The sequence below is a fragment of the Symphalangus syndactylus genome, chromosome 6, assembly GCF_028878055.3.
Source record: "Symphalangus syndactylus isolate Jambi chromosome 6, NHGRI_mSymSyn1-v2.1_pri, whole genome shotgun sequence".
Taxonomy (NCBI): Eukaryota; Metazoa; Chordata; class Mammalia; order Primates; family Hylobatidae; genus Symphalangus; species Symphalangus syndactylus.
In genome coordinates this window covers 87,029,408-87,045,093 of record NC_072428.2, presented here as the reverse complement: position 1 = coordinate 87,045,093, position 15,686 = coordinate 87,029,408, and the positions used below count along the sequence as shown (strand labels likewise).

Sequence of the window (15,686 nt, the reverse complement as noted above, 5' to 3'; positions counted from 1 at the left end):
ATTGTGGTGATGATTGCACAACTCCATAAATGTATTAAAGTCATTGATTTGCACTCTAACAATAGATATTTATGATATGTAAGTTATATCCAAGAAAACTGTTAATAATAATAATAATAATAATATAAAGAGCTACCCACATGTGGTACTACTGCCAACTAGGATCCAATAAGATCTGTTATAATTGGTCTCTGTTTCTAAAAACTCATAAAGATGGTGACTAATGCAGAACAGAAAATGAGCCACTATTTCCCAAGAAAACAATGCTATCTTTTCAAACTTAACAACATTTTTAGTGTTCTTCACTATTATAATTGCTAAGTCTTTCTAGCCTTGCAGATGTAGCCAGTCCATTATAGAACTGTACATAGCAAATGTTTTTTTTTCAAAAATCAGAAGAATTTCTTTGGCTTGTTTCAAACAGCTGTGTTTCTGAAGCCATAAGATGGAGTTTTAAATAAGAAAAAAAAGGAGACTCATTTTTTGAGCACCACATTTTGTTCTTTTTTTTTTCTGTTAATTTCTCTTTAAGAGAAGAGGAAATAACATTTGTTGAGCATACAGTTAAGTACAAGATTTTGTGTTAGGTTCACTTACAATTATGAGATACATGGAGTTCATTTTATTTACAGATGAACAAACTTATTCTCAAAATTTACATGTGTTAGAGCTGAATTTCAACACAGATATTTATAATTCCAAAACTTATTACCTATTCTTTCCACTCTGTTGCCTTGTGTTTTGCTGAGTACTTTCAAAACCATTGTATAGTTGTTGATAAACACTTATCTTTGAAGTTAACAGGTTAAAAGTTAAATGATATAATTTTTAAAAATTATGAACCATTTAATAGAAGATTACATGCCTGTGTTTCTCTCTGCATACATTACAAAATTATAAATCATGATGCACCTGTATAGCTGTGTGTGTCTACACACACATACACAGGTATAGGTATGAACAATGAATTTATAAATTCCTTGACTGTTGTCTCAGTTGTTCCTAAAATTTTATAGTAATAATTACTAAATTGTTAATACATTAAAAATCTGGGTCTTTGTTGTGTTCACTCTATTAATCTAGCACCCAACAAAATTTAAGTCATACCATGGATGACGAATGATCATCAATGCATAAACATTTAAAAATGCATCCACTATGTGCTGCTGGATTTGGTTTGCCAGTATTTTATTGAGGATTTTTGCATAATAATAATAATAATAATAATAATAATAATATAAAGAGCTACCCACATGTGGTACTACTGCCAACTAGGATCCAATAAGATCTGTTATAATTGGTCAATGTTTCTAAAAACTCATAAAGATGGTGACTAATGCAGAACAGAAAATGAGCCACTATTTCCTAAGAAAACAATGCTATCTTTTCAAACTTAACAACATTTTTAGTGTTCTTCACTATTATAATTGCTAAGTCTTTCTAGCCTTGCAGATGTAGCCAGTCCATTATAGAACTGTACATAGCAAATGTTTTAGACCAATATCAAGGATATTGGTCTAAAATTCTCTTTTTTGGTTGTGTCTCTGCCCGGCTTTGGTATCAGGATGATGCTGGCCTCATAAAATGAGTTAGTGGGCTTCATCCCTGGGATGCAAGGCTGGTTCAACATACACAAATCAATAAATGTAATCCAGCATATAAACAGAACCAAAGACAAAAACCACATGATTATCTCAATAGATGCAGAAAAGGCCTTTGACAAAATTCAACAACTCTTCATGCTAAAAACTCTCAATAAATTAGGTATTGATGGGATGTATCTCAAAATAATAAGAGCTATCTATGACAAAACCAAAGCCAATATCATACTGAATGGGCAAAAACTGGAAGCATTCCCTTTGAAAACTGGCACAAGACAGGGATGCCCTCTCTCACCACTCCTATTCAACATAGTGTTGGAAGATCTGGCCAGGGCAATTAGGCAGGAGAAGGAAATAAAGAGTATTCAATTAGGGAAAGAGGAAGTCAAATTGTCCCTGTTTGCAGATGACATGATTGTATATCTAGAAAACCCCACTGTCTCAGCCCAAAATCTCCTTAAGCTGATAAGCAACTTCAGCAAAGTCTCAGGATACAAAATCAATGTACAAAAATCACAAGCATTCTTATACACCAATAACAGACAAACAGAGAGCCAAATCATGAGTGAACTCCCATTCACAATTGCTTCAAAGAGAATAAAATACCTAGGAATCCAACTTACAAGGGATGTGAAGGACCTCTTCAAGGAGAACTACAAACCACTGCTCAATGAAATAAAAGAGGATACAAACAAATGGAAGAACATTCCACGCTCAAGGGTAGGAAGAATCAATATCATGAAAATGGCCATACTGCCCAAGGTAATTTATAGATTCAATGCCATCCCCATCAAGCTACCAATGACTTTCTTCACAGAATTGGAAAAAACTACCTTAAAGTTCACAGGGAACCAAAAAAGAGCCCGCATCACCAAGTCAATCCTAAGTCAAAAGAACAAAGCTGGAGGCATCACGCTACCTGACTTCAAACTACACTACAAGGCTACAGTAACCAAAACAGCATGGTACTGGTATCCAAAACAGAGATATAGACCAATGGAACAGAACAGAGCCCTCAGAAATAATGCCACATATCTACAACTATCTGATCTTTGACAAACCTGACAAAAAGAAGCAATGGGGAAAGGATTCCCTATTTAATAAGTGGTGCTGGGAAAACTGGCTAGCCATATGTAGAAAGCTGAAACTGGATCCCTTCCTTACACCTTATACAAAAATTAATTCAAGATGGATTAAAGACTTACATGTTAGACCTGAAACCATAAAAACCCTACAAGAAAACCTAGGCAATACCATTCAGGACATAGGCATGGGCAAGGACTTCATGTCTAAAACACAAAAAGCAATGGCAACAAAAGCCAAAATTGACGAATGGGATCTAATTAGACGAAAGAGCTTCTGCACAGCAAAAGAAACTACCATCAGAGTGAACAGGCAACCTACAAAATGGGAGAAAATTTTCGCAACCTACTCATCTGACAAAGGGCTATCCAGAATCTACAATGAACTCAAACAAATTTACAAGAAAAAAGAAACAACCCCATCAAAAAGTGGGTGAAGGACATGAACAGACACTTCTCAAAAGAAGACATTTATGCAGCCAAAAAACACATGCAAAAATGCTCATCATCACTGGTCATCAGAGAAATGCAAATCAAAACCACAATGAGATACCATCTCACACCAGTTAGAATGGCTATCACTAAAAAGTCAGGAAACAACAGGTGCTGGAGAGGATGCGGAGAAATAGGAACACTTTTACACTGTTGTTGGGACGTAAACTAGTTCAACCATTGTGGGAGTCAGTGTGGCGACTCCTCAGGGATCTAGAACTAGAAATACCATTTGACTCAGCCATCCCATTACTGGGTATATTCCCAAAGGACTATAAATCATGCTGCTATAAAGACACATGCACATGTATGTTTATTGTGGCCCTATTCACAACAGCAAAGAGTTGGAACCAGCCCAAATGTCCAACAACGATAGACTGGATTAAGAAAATGTGGCACATATACACCATGGAATACTATGCAGCCATAAAAAATGATGAGTTCATGTCCTTTGTAGGGACATGGATGAAACTGGAAAGCATCATTCTCAGTAAACTATCGCAAGGACAAAAAACCAAACACCGCATGTTCTCACTCATAGGTGGGAATTGAACAATGAGAACACATGGACACAGGTAGGGGAACATCACACTCTGGGGACTGTTGTGGGGTGGGGGGAGGGTGAGGGATAGCATTAGGAGATACACCTAATGCTAAATGAGGAGTTAATGGGTGCAGTACACTAACATGGCATATGGATACATATGTAACAAACCTGCACATTGTGCACATGTACCCTAAAACTTAAAGTACAATAATTAAAATAAACCAAGAAACACTCCAGTTTAAAAAAATGGTTAAAGCAAAAGAAAAAAAATGCATCCACTATGAGTTATAGAAACAGTTTATTTTATGCTGCATATATTTTTTTTAATAAGGAGAAAAAAGTATATTTCCTTTTTGAAAAAAACATTTCACTGCAGATATGGGTACAGCAGTGGCTTTCAAGCTTTTGGTTTGGGGAAACATATATCCTTTTTAATATTACTGAGTATCTCAAGGAGTTTTTCTTTATATATGTTACAGCTATGTATATTTTCCATATTATAAATTAAAATTGAGAATTAAAAATATTTATTAATGCATTTAAAATAATAAACTCATTCCATGTTAAAATAAATAATACTTTATTAAAAATAACTTTTATAAGCAAAATTCATGAGAAGGGGAATGCTGTTTTAAATTTTTGTAAATCAGCTTAATTTGGACTTAATAGAAGGCAGCTGCATTTTCACAGCTACTTCTGTATCAAATCTCTTGTGAAGTCACACATTAAACAACCTCTGAAAAACTCTATTGTATATTCATAAAAGGATCAGCATGAAAAAGGCAAATTCTGCCTTTGCATTACTATTAAAATAGTCTTGACTTTGTGGATCCCCCCTGAAAGAATCTTTGAGATCATGACGGTCCCACTGACATTTTGAGAACCACACAGGAGAATCGTAAAAACCAAACCAAACCAAACATTACTTCTGTCTTCTATTTTGAAATTATTTTTGTTTTCCTAAATACATTATTTTTCTTTTATTTGCCAGGTGTGCTTGTTTTATATAACTTTTATAAACTATTTATAAAGTTAGAACTGTCTATTAAAATATTATAAAAGGTTCATAGTAGTTTTACTATCAATGGGTTTATGTAACCAAAATTAAAATTCACTAATGGCCATTTTCCACCATAAAAGAACAGGTATACTACATTTTATTCTTCACTACTTCCTTGCTTAAATCTTTGTCTTGTCTCACAAAGACAGCTAAATTATTAGTTTTGCTAGCTTTTTCCCTATTGATGAAGCTTTGGATACTGCTGTTTTACTGTGAACGTGAAAAACAAACAGTAATTATACAATTTTATTATGGAAAATTTATATATATGGAAAATAAGACTACAATAAAATCCAATGTGGTTAATCTCCAAGCTCCAACAATCAACAAATTATGTTCAATTTTATTTTATCTACATCTCCAACATTCTCGACACTTAACTAATTTTGAAGTAAATTTCAGATATGATATCATTTAATCTGTAAATATTTTAGTGTGCATTTCCAAAAGATATACTCAGCGGTAATTATAGTTAATAACAATATATTGTATTATAGAAGAATGCTAAGACAGTTGTTATAATAACTCTAGCTAATTAACATAAGCATTAACTCATGTAGTTATCACTTTGTTTCATGAAACATATATACTTATATATATATTTCAAAACCTCATGATGTATATGATAAACACATACCATTTTATCAATTTTAAAAATACATCTCAATTAAAACACTAACATATAAATGAAAGCATAGCTAACAATAAATCCTTAATATTACCAAATATTTAGTCAATCAAACTAGACTTTTTGTTGAGCAGAAAATGACACAGAGACTAGCCAGGAGTGTAAATGTTCTTTGCCATCGTTTCCCTGGCACTGGTTTAAAACTTCCAGATACTGTCAAAGATTGTAACTTCTGGTTCTAGCCTCATACGTAGATGTATTTAAAACAATTAAAAGTAGAAGTAGAATATAAAATGCAGATTGTTTTAAAAGACTTAATTTAGTATGGGATTATTTTTCCTAAGACATATGGAAAATATATTCAGTAGTAATCAATACAGGGTAACTATAACAAGGAAACCATTTTTAGTATTATTTTAGGTAGATATCAAAAGAAAAAGGGGAATTCAGAGAAAAGATATAGTACATTACTAGCAAATTTATTGTCCAAAACAATAAACTTTTCTCTTTTTGTGAAATCTATATACAGCAGAAATTAAATTTACTTTTGAGACTAGAATACTTACTAAAAGAGCTAGCATTTATTTTTGTAATTCTTACATTTTAAAACTTGTTTCTAGTTAAAGTAAAAGAATAACTAAAGAGTAGGAAAGATAAATAATAAGGTTGAAGGAATAATTCTTAATTTAGCATAAAATAATACAGCTAGAAAACAGGCACATTGGCGTAGATTCTGATGATTTAGGAAAAAAATGATTTGAAGATTTCCATTGTACATCATGAAAAAATAATTTTGGCATTGTTAGAAAATATTTTGTTGTTTTGCTTTATGAGCTGGAGGAAACTGAAATCTTTTTAAGCAAGTAATTACTTCCACAAAAAGAGTCCTTGGATTTTAAGATTCACCCTGGAATTTTCATCAGTACTTAAAATACAGTTTGAACAGCAATAAAACTACGAAAGTTTGAATTATCTGTCTCTGGCAGAAGAAAAGTTACCTATTCTTAAAAGGAAAACAACATTAGATTCCTAATCAATTCATTCTCTACAAAAACAAAGAAGAAATTTGCTCAAAGCAAAACCTGTTCCATGTCCACATGTTCCATTGTCTAAGATCTGCAAAGAACAATAGCACTTACACTAAAGAAATATCCTGTTTGTTATATCAGTGCTTAAGAAAGAAAACACAGTACATATACCATGTTAGATGTATTGCCTATACATATACAATACATAAATTATATATATATTTGAATATTTTCTATTGATGCACATTGTCCATGATATTCAAAGAACATACTTGACTAAAAATATAGGTAATATTCATTTTTTGAAATTTCATTAACTTGGAAAAGTTTATACTTCATCTCATTGATTTAAATATGGACTATTTAATTATAATATAAAAATTTCATGAATCTTTCAAAAAGCTTCCAGGCCATGAAAGGCAAAGGAAGATTGAGGACCTATCAGATTGGAGGAAATGCAGGAGTCAAACAATTAAACGCAATGTGGGATTCTGAATTGGATCCTGGACCAGAAAAAAAAAAAAATGTTGGGTTAGTGGAGAAACTCAACATTTGCATAAGGCTTATAGATATTTTAATATTATTATATATATGTTAATTTCCTGGGTTTGATCACTTTATTGGGATTAGAAGTTAACATTAGTAATGTTAGGCAAAGAGTGGGCAAAAGGAATGTCTGTATTATTTTTGGAAATCCAAAATTATTTCCAAATAAAAAATCCACCATTAGCTTTGGCTTATAAAGAACACAAACAAACAAAACCCTAGCATAAATTGACAGTGTTCAAGTTGAGTAGAAATAGGGGAATTTATTCCTTGAAGAATTCAAGAGATTTTTAATTTCCTGTATAAGAATGTCTTATATTACCACAACCAGTGACCATATTTCTTAATACAGCAATAACTGCAGAGCATTGTAATACCATGTGCAGTAAAACATATGGTTAATGAAAAGAATGATGCAAATATGTACCATTTAGTACCTCCTTATATTAATGCTCATGTCATCAATGTCTTTTACGTTCAAATGTATATCCTGCTTATTTTTTTACATTTCTCAAAACACAATTTTTGATATAAGAAGTGATGTTTTCGAAAATGTCATGAGTCATCTAAAATGAAATCCAAATGTCAGTACATATGTCAATCTGACATTAGAATAAAAAAATTAGATCATATGATTTGCTTTACCTGAAACTGTGTGATCCTTTGAGTCTCTTGTTATTTTTATTCTTGCATGAGGAAAGATGTAGTGCATAGTTTTCCCGTTCATCTGTATAATCTAAGACATACATGTAGTAAGGAAAAAAACCAACATTAAAGACACTTAAAGTGCAATGTACATAATTAGAATGGTTCATTTCAAAGCACATTGATTACATCAATGGAACATGGTAGGAGATTCTCACATGAGGGCAATTTAAACATCTTACACTAACACTATATAATGATATTACTGGTTCTGAGTTCTTATGGTGTTTGCGTTTATAACCAATTGCTCTTGCAAAATAATTTGTTGTATTTGAAAAATTAATAAGTGCATGCAATAGTTTCTGAAGAATGTTTGTTACTACAGTAGTATGCAGTCAATATTGATGACCTCGGATATAGAATGTATTTGGAAAATTGCCAGCTGCTGATTTTGCTCTGGACAGTCTAGAAATGGAAAAGCATTTTTAATTTTCAGCAATTAAGTCGTGCTGGGGGAGAAAAAGCAGAGAAGATCCCCTTACTTTGACATCTCTGTCATCACAATCAGGATTACTTTACGTTTGTGTTTCTTGATTTATTGTGGCATTGTACTTCTGCTGAGCACATGTACTAGAAGTTTCATTGTAAACTAGATGCAAAGACTAATTCTATATAAATAAATAAAGACTTTGTTCACTTTAACACTTTTTAAAATTCAAAGCTTGCATTATTGATCGTGTTATGTCTCCTAGACATTCCTTAGGGTAGAAGAAGTAACACTTAAAGCTACTGTTGCAAATCTGTGATTTCAATTCTCATTATTGAGACTTGAATATGAGAATATTATAGACTGCATTATCTGTGTTTCCACCTGGTGAAATGAAGTTTCTGAAACAAAAGTAAATTAGCGAATACAAACTTGTGCTTTATATTTCATGGAACTTTGCTTTCAAAAGAGATTTGTGAAATAATGAAAGACAGAAATAGTAAAATATTTATTCTTATCTATATTAACAGGATTTTATTTGTATGGAATTTTGTATGTATTGTCACAGGAAAATTTTTGACTTAAATTACAACCAAAATGAAGTTTAATATAGATAAAGATTTCATATTACCTATTTTAGAATATGTTTAAGAAGTGTGTTCCCAAAAGATAAAACAGAATTTAAAACTAAAGATGTATACATTTTGTGAAGATTCCTTAGAAAACTCTTGTGAACTTAATGTGTCCTAGTATTTCCAGCTGTGAAATTGTTAGAATTCTAGATATTAAAATTAAAACAGGTATTTAAAAAACTAAAGCTAAAATTATAGCCTTTAGCTTTTATTCTCTTTAGGAAAGAAAACGCTTAAGCAGGCCTTAGATTAACATAAAATACTCCCTAAACAACAGCAGAATCCTGTTAAGTCCAGGAATATTATGTGAATTCTGCAGAGTAAAACAAAAATATTCTTTACTAAATTATAAAAATATTAGGGTAAGTAAAATAAGTCAATTCAGAGAATTCATACTAATGCTAACTTTGTAAACCATTGAAAACCTTATTCATATTTGTAACAATTGCTTACATTTTTCTTTTTCTCTCTCTTCCCTGCTGTTCACTCTTCTCTCTCCTGTCTCTCTTTTGTCTGTCTCTCAGTCTGCCTCTCACTCTTTCCTTTCTGTTACTTTTTGCCCTCCCCGCATCTTTTTCTCCTTCTTTCTTTCCTTCTTCTTCCTCTCTTCTTTTCTTAATATGCATTTAAAAATCTTTATTTTTTACTAAAAATAAAATCATATGCATTGAAAATTTTGTAACTGTTAGGTGTAACTGAACTTTGCTTTGGTACTGCAGATAATTCAGTAAAATTGGTGGATGTTACTTTGTTTTATTTCTATCTCTTCTAATCTCAGGTATTAGTTAATAATAATTACAAAAAGTTATTCTTCCCACTCGGTCAAAAATAAACTAAGAAAACACAATTTTGCCTTTTAGTATTCTTTCCAATTTTCAGACTGGGGAGATGTTGATGTAATCTCATAGTGGATCTATTACACAGTTTAGAAGAGTCAACATCAGGCTTCCTAATTTTTTCACCAGTTTTATCAAATAGCCACTATTACCTTTTATTTTATAGTAGAAGGAATGTTGAACATCTTAATTTTCTTGAATATTGCTTTCAGAACATCTCATACAATCTCCTATAGTTTCAGAGACCATCTACCCTGTCTGCAAGCAGCTTCATAAATCCACTTAAAAAATCAGCAACACAAAACTGCCATAATTATGATCAATATGACCAAAAGTCTATCTGTCTTCCATGTATGAATCAGATGTACAAGCTGGTTGAAGCTAAGCTTTTTAGTAACCACAGAGGGTGAATGTTGAGAGAGTCCTGTAGCAGATGGGGTTACGGGTAGGTGTTGCTACCGCCAAATATGAGTAGGCACAAAGCCAAGGGGCAGAATTGATGTCAAGTGGTGCTACATTCCTCTCCCCAAGGGGATGGTCTCTGTTATCATTGTCTTTTGGTGATTCCTCATTGATAGAATTATTGCCTATAGGCCTCCCAGAAAGAGGGCTGTTCTTTCCTACCTACAAATATTTCAAAAAGAGTTATTTTCATGAATCTAGCCTGTATATATAAACAGCATGTTAACAAAAAGGGAATGAATTGAGCCCTTTACTTCACATACGAAAGACAGATAGCCTTCATGCCCTTTTTGTTAACATACTGTGTATTCATACAGACATTCATCCATTCCCTCACTTAAATACTACACATTCTAGATGCAGGAGACAGAGTGCCCTGCTGGGTTCCTAGCACTGTATACATATATAACATGGTAGCTGGAATAGAGAGCTGCTGCTCTCAAGAAGCTCACAGCCCAGGACATAATACATGGGGCACTATTGGAGCACAAAGGAAGAACACTTACCCCAGATTTCTGGGGAAGTGGGGGTGGTAGTGTCAGGGGAGTCTTCTTGCATCATGGGGCATGTACATGGACACTTGGGTGATGATTAGGGTTTGCCAAGGGATGAGTAGAGGAAAAGTGTCCAAGGAGAGAAAACAGAACATTCAAATTCCTAGAATCAAGAGAAAGAGTGGCTCTTTCATGGGAGCTTAATGTACCTCAGTGCAGCAGTTGCGTAGGAATTGCAGATGATGTGAGCATAAGTACAGAAAGTGAAGGGATTTTATAATAGTCAAGAAGTGTTGACCTTTACAACCACCTTGTGAAAGGTATTAGCATTATTTATAGAGTAAGTGACTAAAGTAAAATTTTAAAAATAAGAGATTAGCTTATCTGTGCAATTCACAAAGCAGTGCTGAATTTCTACCGAAGGCAGAGGTTAAGCATATAGACAGACAGACAGACAGATAGATAGATAGACAGACAGACAGATAGATAGATAGATAGATAGATAGATAGATGATAGATAGACAGATACACACACAGATACACACACATATATAAGTATACATATATATTTGAAATGAAACAATTATGGATTTTAAGATTTGGTTTATTTTTATAATTAATATGATTGTGTGTCTAATAAAAAATTTTCAGAAATATTCTTCTATCCCTCTAATGTTTGTTTTATGTAAACTAGTTTTAAAAGCAGATAAATTAGTGTTTGCATTAGTATTATTGGCTTTATTACTTTTGCCTCCAAAGCATTTTATGAGTTCTTGTTATGCATGTTTTCAAATAAAAGCATCTGAGTTTATTAGTACCAAGAGCTCAATATTAGCTTTTTATGATTAGAGATGCAAATAAGCTAATAACATGAGAATGCCATTTTGTAATTCTCCAAGCCAAAATATAGTTATGATGAGTTAAAGAGGGAGACAGTGTTTGAAGATAAATATTAATGCAAAAAGCATGAATTTTGAATTTTATATAATTCAAGCTTTGAACTTCATGTAACTAAAATGTATGTTATAGTAGAATCTGTTTAGAAAAAAATGATAAAGGAAAACAAATTATTGTCACAAAAGTGAGCACACTTGTTACTTATTTGGGCAAGGGAGTGGTTATGATCTGGAAGGGACATACAGGGGTTTCGGGGACAGGCAATGTTCCTTTTTTTGGCCTGTGTGGCTGTTTTATGGCTGTTCACTTTTAACTAGCTTATAACTTTGCATAGTTGCAGTTTTAATAGTACATATATAGTTTTTTCGTTTGTATGTTAGATATGAAAATGTCAAATATTATACAAATGTAAAAAATTACTTTTAGCAAGAATATACACATTATTATATTCACCTAACAAGAATCCTTATGTTTCTACTTGAGCAGACATAGCAAGAAATTTATTAAATGATTCTCAAAAATACCTTCTCTGCTTAATTTTGACATTATATTGGTCTATAATTATATATTATTTAAACCATTATTACTATATACTCAGTAGACCAAAATCATAAATCTGTATATGTTAGTAACATAAAATTAGAAACAAGAATGTCCTTAAAGATATGAATATTTCATTTACATATTTTTGGGCTGGACACATTACTTTAAATATATCCTCAAAGAATATTAGTTTGATAAATTAGGTGGAAAGACTATTCTCAGTGCCCATGGAAATAGTGTTGATAATAAATATTCCTGTTTGTTAATTACTAAACAAGCTGCCCTGTTTATTATATAGTTTATCTTACTATGATTTCGTTAAAGTATCTGTGTTTTCTTTGACTGGATCTAGGTTTGTGGGAAACACTAAACTTCAGAGAAACAAATGAGATGGGGAAGATATAACAAGTATTCCATTTTAGAGAGATTCATATAATAAACACATTTAAGGAAGTTATTTTTAACTGACAAATTTATTATCTTAGTAATTGTAGGTAAAAGGAGGTAAATTTAAAATTTTAAATGTGCAGAATAATTTTATTAATTTTCTTACTTTCTAGCCAGATCTATTTGATGAGAGTTGAAACACAACCACAAATACAATTTTAATAGCAAGACAAGCTAATGAAAGCATAATTCAATACAGGCTGATATGTAAACATGAAGTAAAAAAATGGAATTATATTGACATTTTAATGGAGGTAAATATAAGCCTAAACAAAATATGTATTAAATATATGAAAAACTAAAGATAGAAATTTATAGTAGAGAAGAATTCTAATAATTCTAGAAAATACGATAGCATATAGAAAAACAGAACAAAATTCTAAGAAAAAATTCTGTTTAATAGATAGAAATTTGTCTATGAAAACTTAAATTGCTTAGAAAGAAATCAAATCTAAGTATAGACAACGTATTTAAACAGTACTTATAAATGTCAAAGCCTTGTTTTCTTTTATACCTTAATATGACAAACACTGAATTATAGTAAGTCTATATGGATCTTCTCAGTTGTTCAAAATATGGTTGTTTTCCAATTCAATTAATCACTAAATAGGATGATTTAGGAGTTAATATAAATAAAATAAGTCAACTATTTATTTTGGATATTTTAATAATCATAATGAGTACAAAACCTGCAATATCTGATCTGCTAAGGCAATTGATTAAAGGCCACTTGGCTTACCTGAAGACTCTGCTTCAATTCACTCAACTCTTAGTCTTGTAGGTGTATTTCAAAATTCAATTCAAACATCACCTCATTTGCTCAAAAGTGAGTGAGATCATGAATTTTGGTATCATATTTATTTAATTGTGAAATTTACCTCTAAGTTTCAATTTCTTCATCTATAAGAATACACTGATTAGTAATATCTACTTTATGTGAGTTGGTCTGTACATAAAATTCAAAAATACATAACAAAGCAACTAACATTTCCATATAATAGATCCATTAAAGTATCAGCTTCCTTTCTCCCCCAGGTTAAGTGTTCTTCCTATCCCAGCTCACTTGGTTTTGCCATGCTCTCACTTGCTTTTAGCATCTGAACATATTGTTATTGGAAAGCACTGAAAATTACCCAAATCTATTTCACCCAATCGCTTGTAAGCTCTCAGAGCTCCATGTATTCTCCTTGTATAGCTTGCTAGATATGTTATACAAACTTAATAATGATCTGCTGGAGGAATGAATCACTTAAATTGGTAGAAGTATCACAGCTACACTCCAATTTCAGTCAGTCATAGCTGATGAAGTGAGCTGTGTTACTCCTTTACGTTATTGGAAAAAATCATTTGTGAAATTAATAGACAAATAACGCATTCCTTTTAGGACAATTAAGACCATTCTAGGGTAGAATTGAGTCTTTTTTGATAAATCTAAAAGAAATTGCTAAATATAGCACTTACTTGCTCTTGATGTTGACTGAGTGGTCTAGAGTGGACCAATCTTTCCGGCAGTTTTCGGTCCAGACCATGTCCATTTTCCAGACGAGACTCCCTGGGTTTATCAAACCAATCTGTTTCCTCACGACGCAGATGATAGGCTTTGGACACCAAGGAAACATCATACATTGCAACGGCAAGTAATACAGATGATTGAGGGCAGCAGATGTTCTGTAGTACTAGCATGCACTAGGCTTGTTAACCATACATGCATTTCAAACACATCTACCATTGGGACTAGAAAAAATATTTTTGTTATTATGCCAAAAATCAAATTATGTCAAAAATTTTAAACCATAGAATAGCCTAGCAAAAAATGACGCACACAGATGTTCACAATCTCAGAGCAAAACAAAACAAAATCAAATTTTAAATCAGGAGAAAAAAGAAATTTAGATAGTGATAAAATAAATAAATGAACAAGTGATCATTCTTCAAAAGGATCATCCTATTTAACTTCAGCCCATCAGTTCCCACATCCACACATTCTCTCCCATACTCTCCCCACAACCCACTAGTAAATTTTTTTTTAAGACAGGCCGATGGGTGCAGCAAACCACCATGGCACGTGTATACCTATGTAACAAACCTGCACATTCTGCACATGTATCCCAGAACTTAAAGTATAATAAAAAACTTAAAACAAAAAGTATTCCTTGTGTATGGAAGTTTCTGTCACTTTCCCACTATTACATCAACCCAGTGCTAATAGGTTGTTGCTGGCTTTAACATTATTTTTTGAAAATAAGACATTTCTATGACATTCACAATGAACAAAAACATTTGTTTCTAAGAGAATTCTTGTGTTATTGTTAGGAACATGTGTGCCATGACTACTTAGTAGCCTAATATTAAAAATACCTCTATTATAATTGTTAAATAAAAATAAAATGATTATTTTTTAAGAGAAGCACTGATTTAGAAAATAGATTGAAGACTTGGTTGCCTGCTTTTTATACTCACACTGTGACAAAATTTCACAGCATACTTTTTTGACAATGCAACTATATTTAAGGTACACAATTATTATTTTAAATTTCATTCATTAGTATCTCATAGGTCTTTTCAAGATATTCTATAATGACTGAACCTCTTATTTTCCCTAATATATAGAATTTGCCTTTTAATAAATTGTTTTATTCTTTGTAAAAGACTCTCTAATTAGCAGTCTCTGGAAATACTTTGTTGCTTCCTGCTTCCTAAACAGTAGAAGGAACAATGCTTCTCAAGTGTTTATCCTTTAAAGATTTGTTGATAATGTTGTCAACCTCCACTTTCTTGAAACTCCAGCTTCTAGAATGCCATACAATAGTTTTATTTTTCTATCTACATTCCTGACTATCATCTCTTCCAAAACCTCCTCCCAACATTTTCCCCTAGGCCATTTCCATCATTTCATCGCTGCCGGGGATGGCAAACCCACAGCATATGTACCACTACTCACCTCTATACCTCCTGTGGTCAACACTGCTACTTAACCACAGCATTTTCCTCCCATAATACAAAACGAGCAATGATGTGTCATGGGTTAATCAGTCTTAGATTTGAGAAAATACATTAATACATATCTGTTTCATGATTGCATATGTACTTGACTGATCTCACCTATTCTAAGCTGCTTAAAGACAAGGCTCATATTGTCTTTTTTTCCCCCTCCCTCAATACTAAAATCAATGCCCTGCACAAGGCAAAACATCCAATAAATATTGGAATGAATGAAGCATAGAATAATTAGTCATCAACTAGAAAAAGTAAACATCCT

The 15,686-nt window shown here is 32.2% G+C and overlaps 1 protein-coding gene across 7 annotated transcripts in view; it reads right to left on the bottom strand.

Moving 5' to 3' along the window:
* PCLO (piccolo presynaptic cytomatrix protein) overlaps positions 1 to 15,686 on the bottom strand; it is a 404,883-nt gene that overhangs the window by 137,604 nt on the left and 251,593 nt on the right. For all 7 annotated transcript variants that reach the window (XM_055283384.2, XM_055283385.2, XM_055283386.2 and 4 more), the window contains exons 8-9: positions 13,889 to 14,025; positions 7,630 to 7,720 (exon numbers count right to left, since the gene is read on the bottom strand). In XM_055283384.2, the coding sequence (XP_055139359.1) occupies positions 7,630 to 7,720; positions 13,889 to 14,025 (228 nt within the window). The remainder of the gene's footprint in view (positions 1 to 7,629; positions 7,721 to 13,888; positions 14,026 to 15,686) is intronic.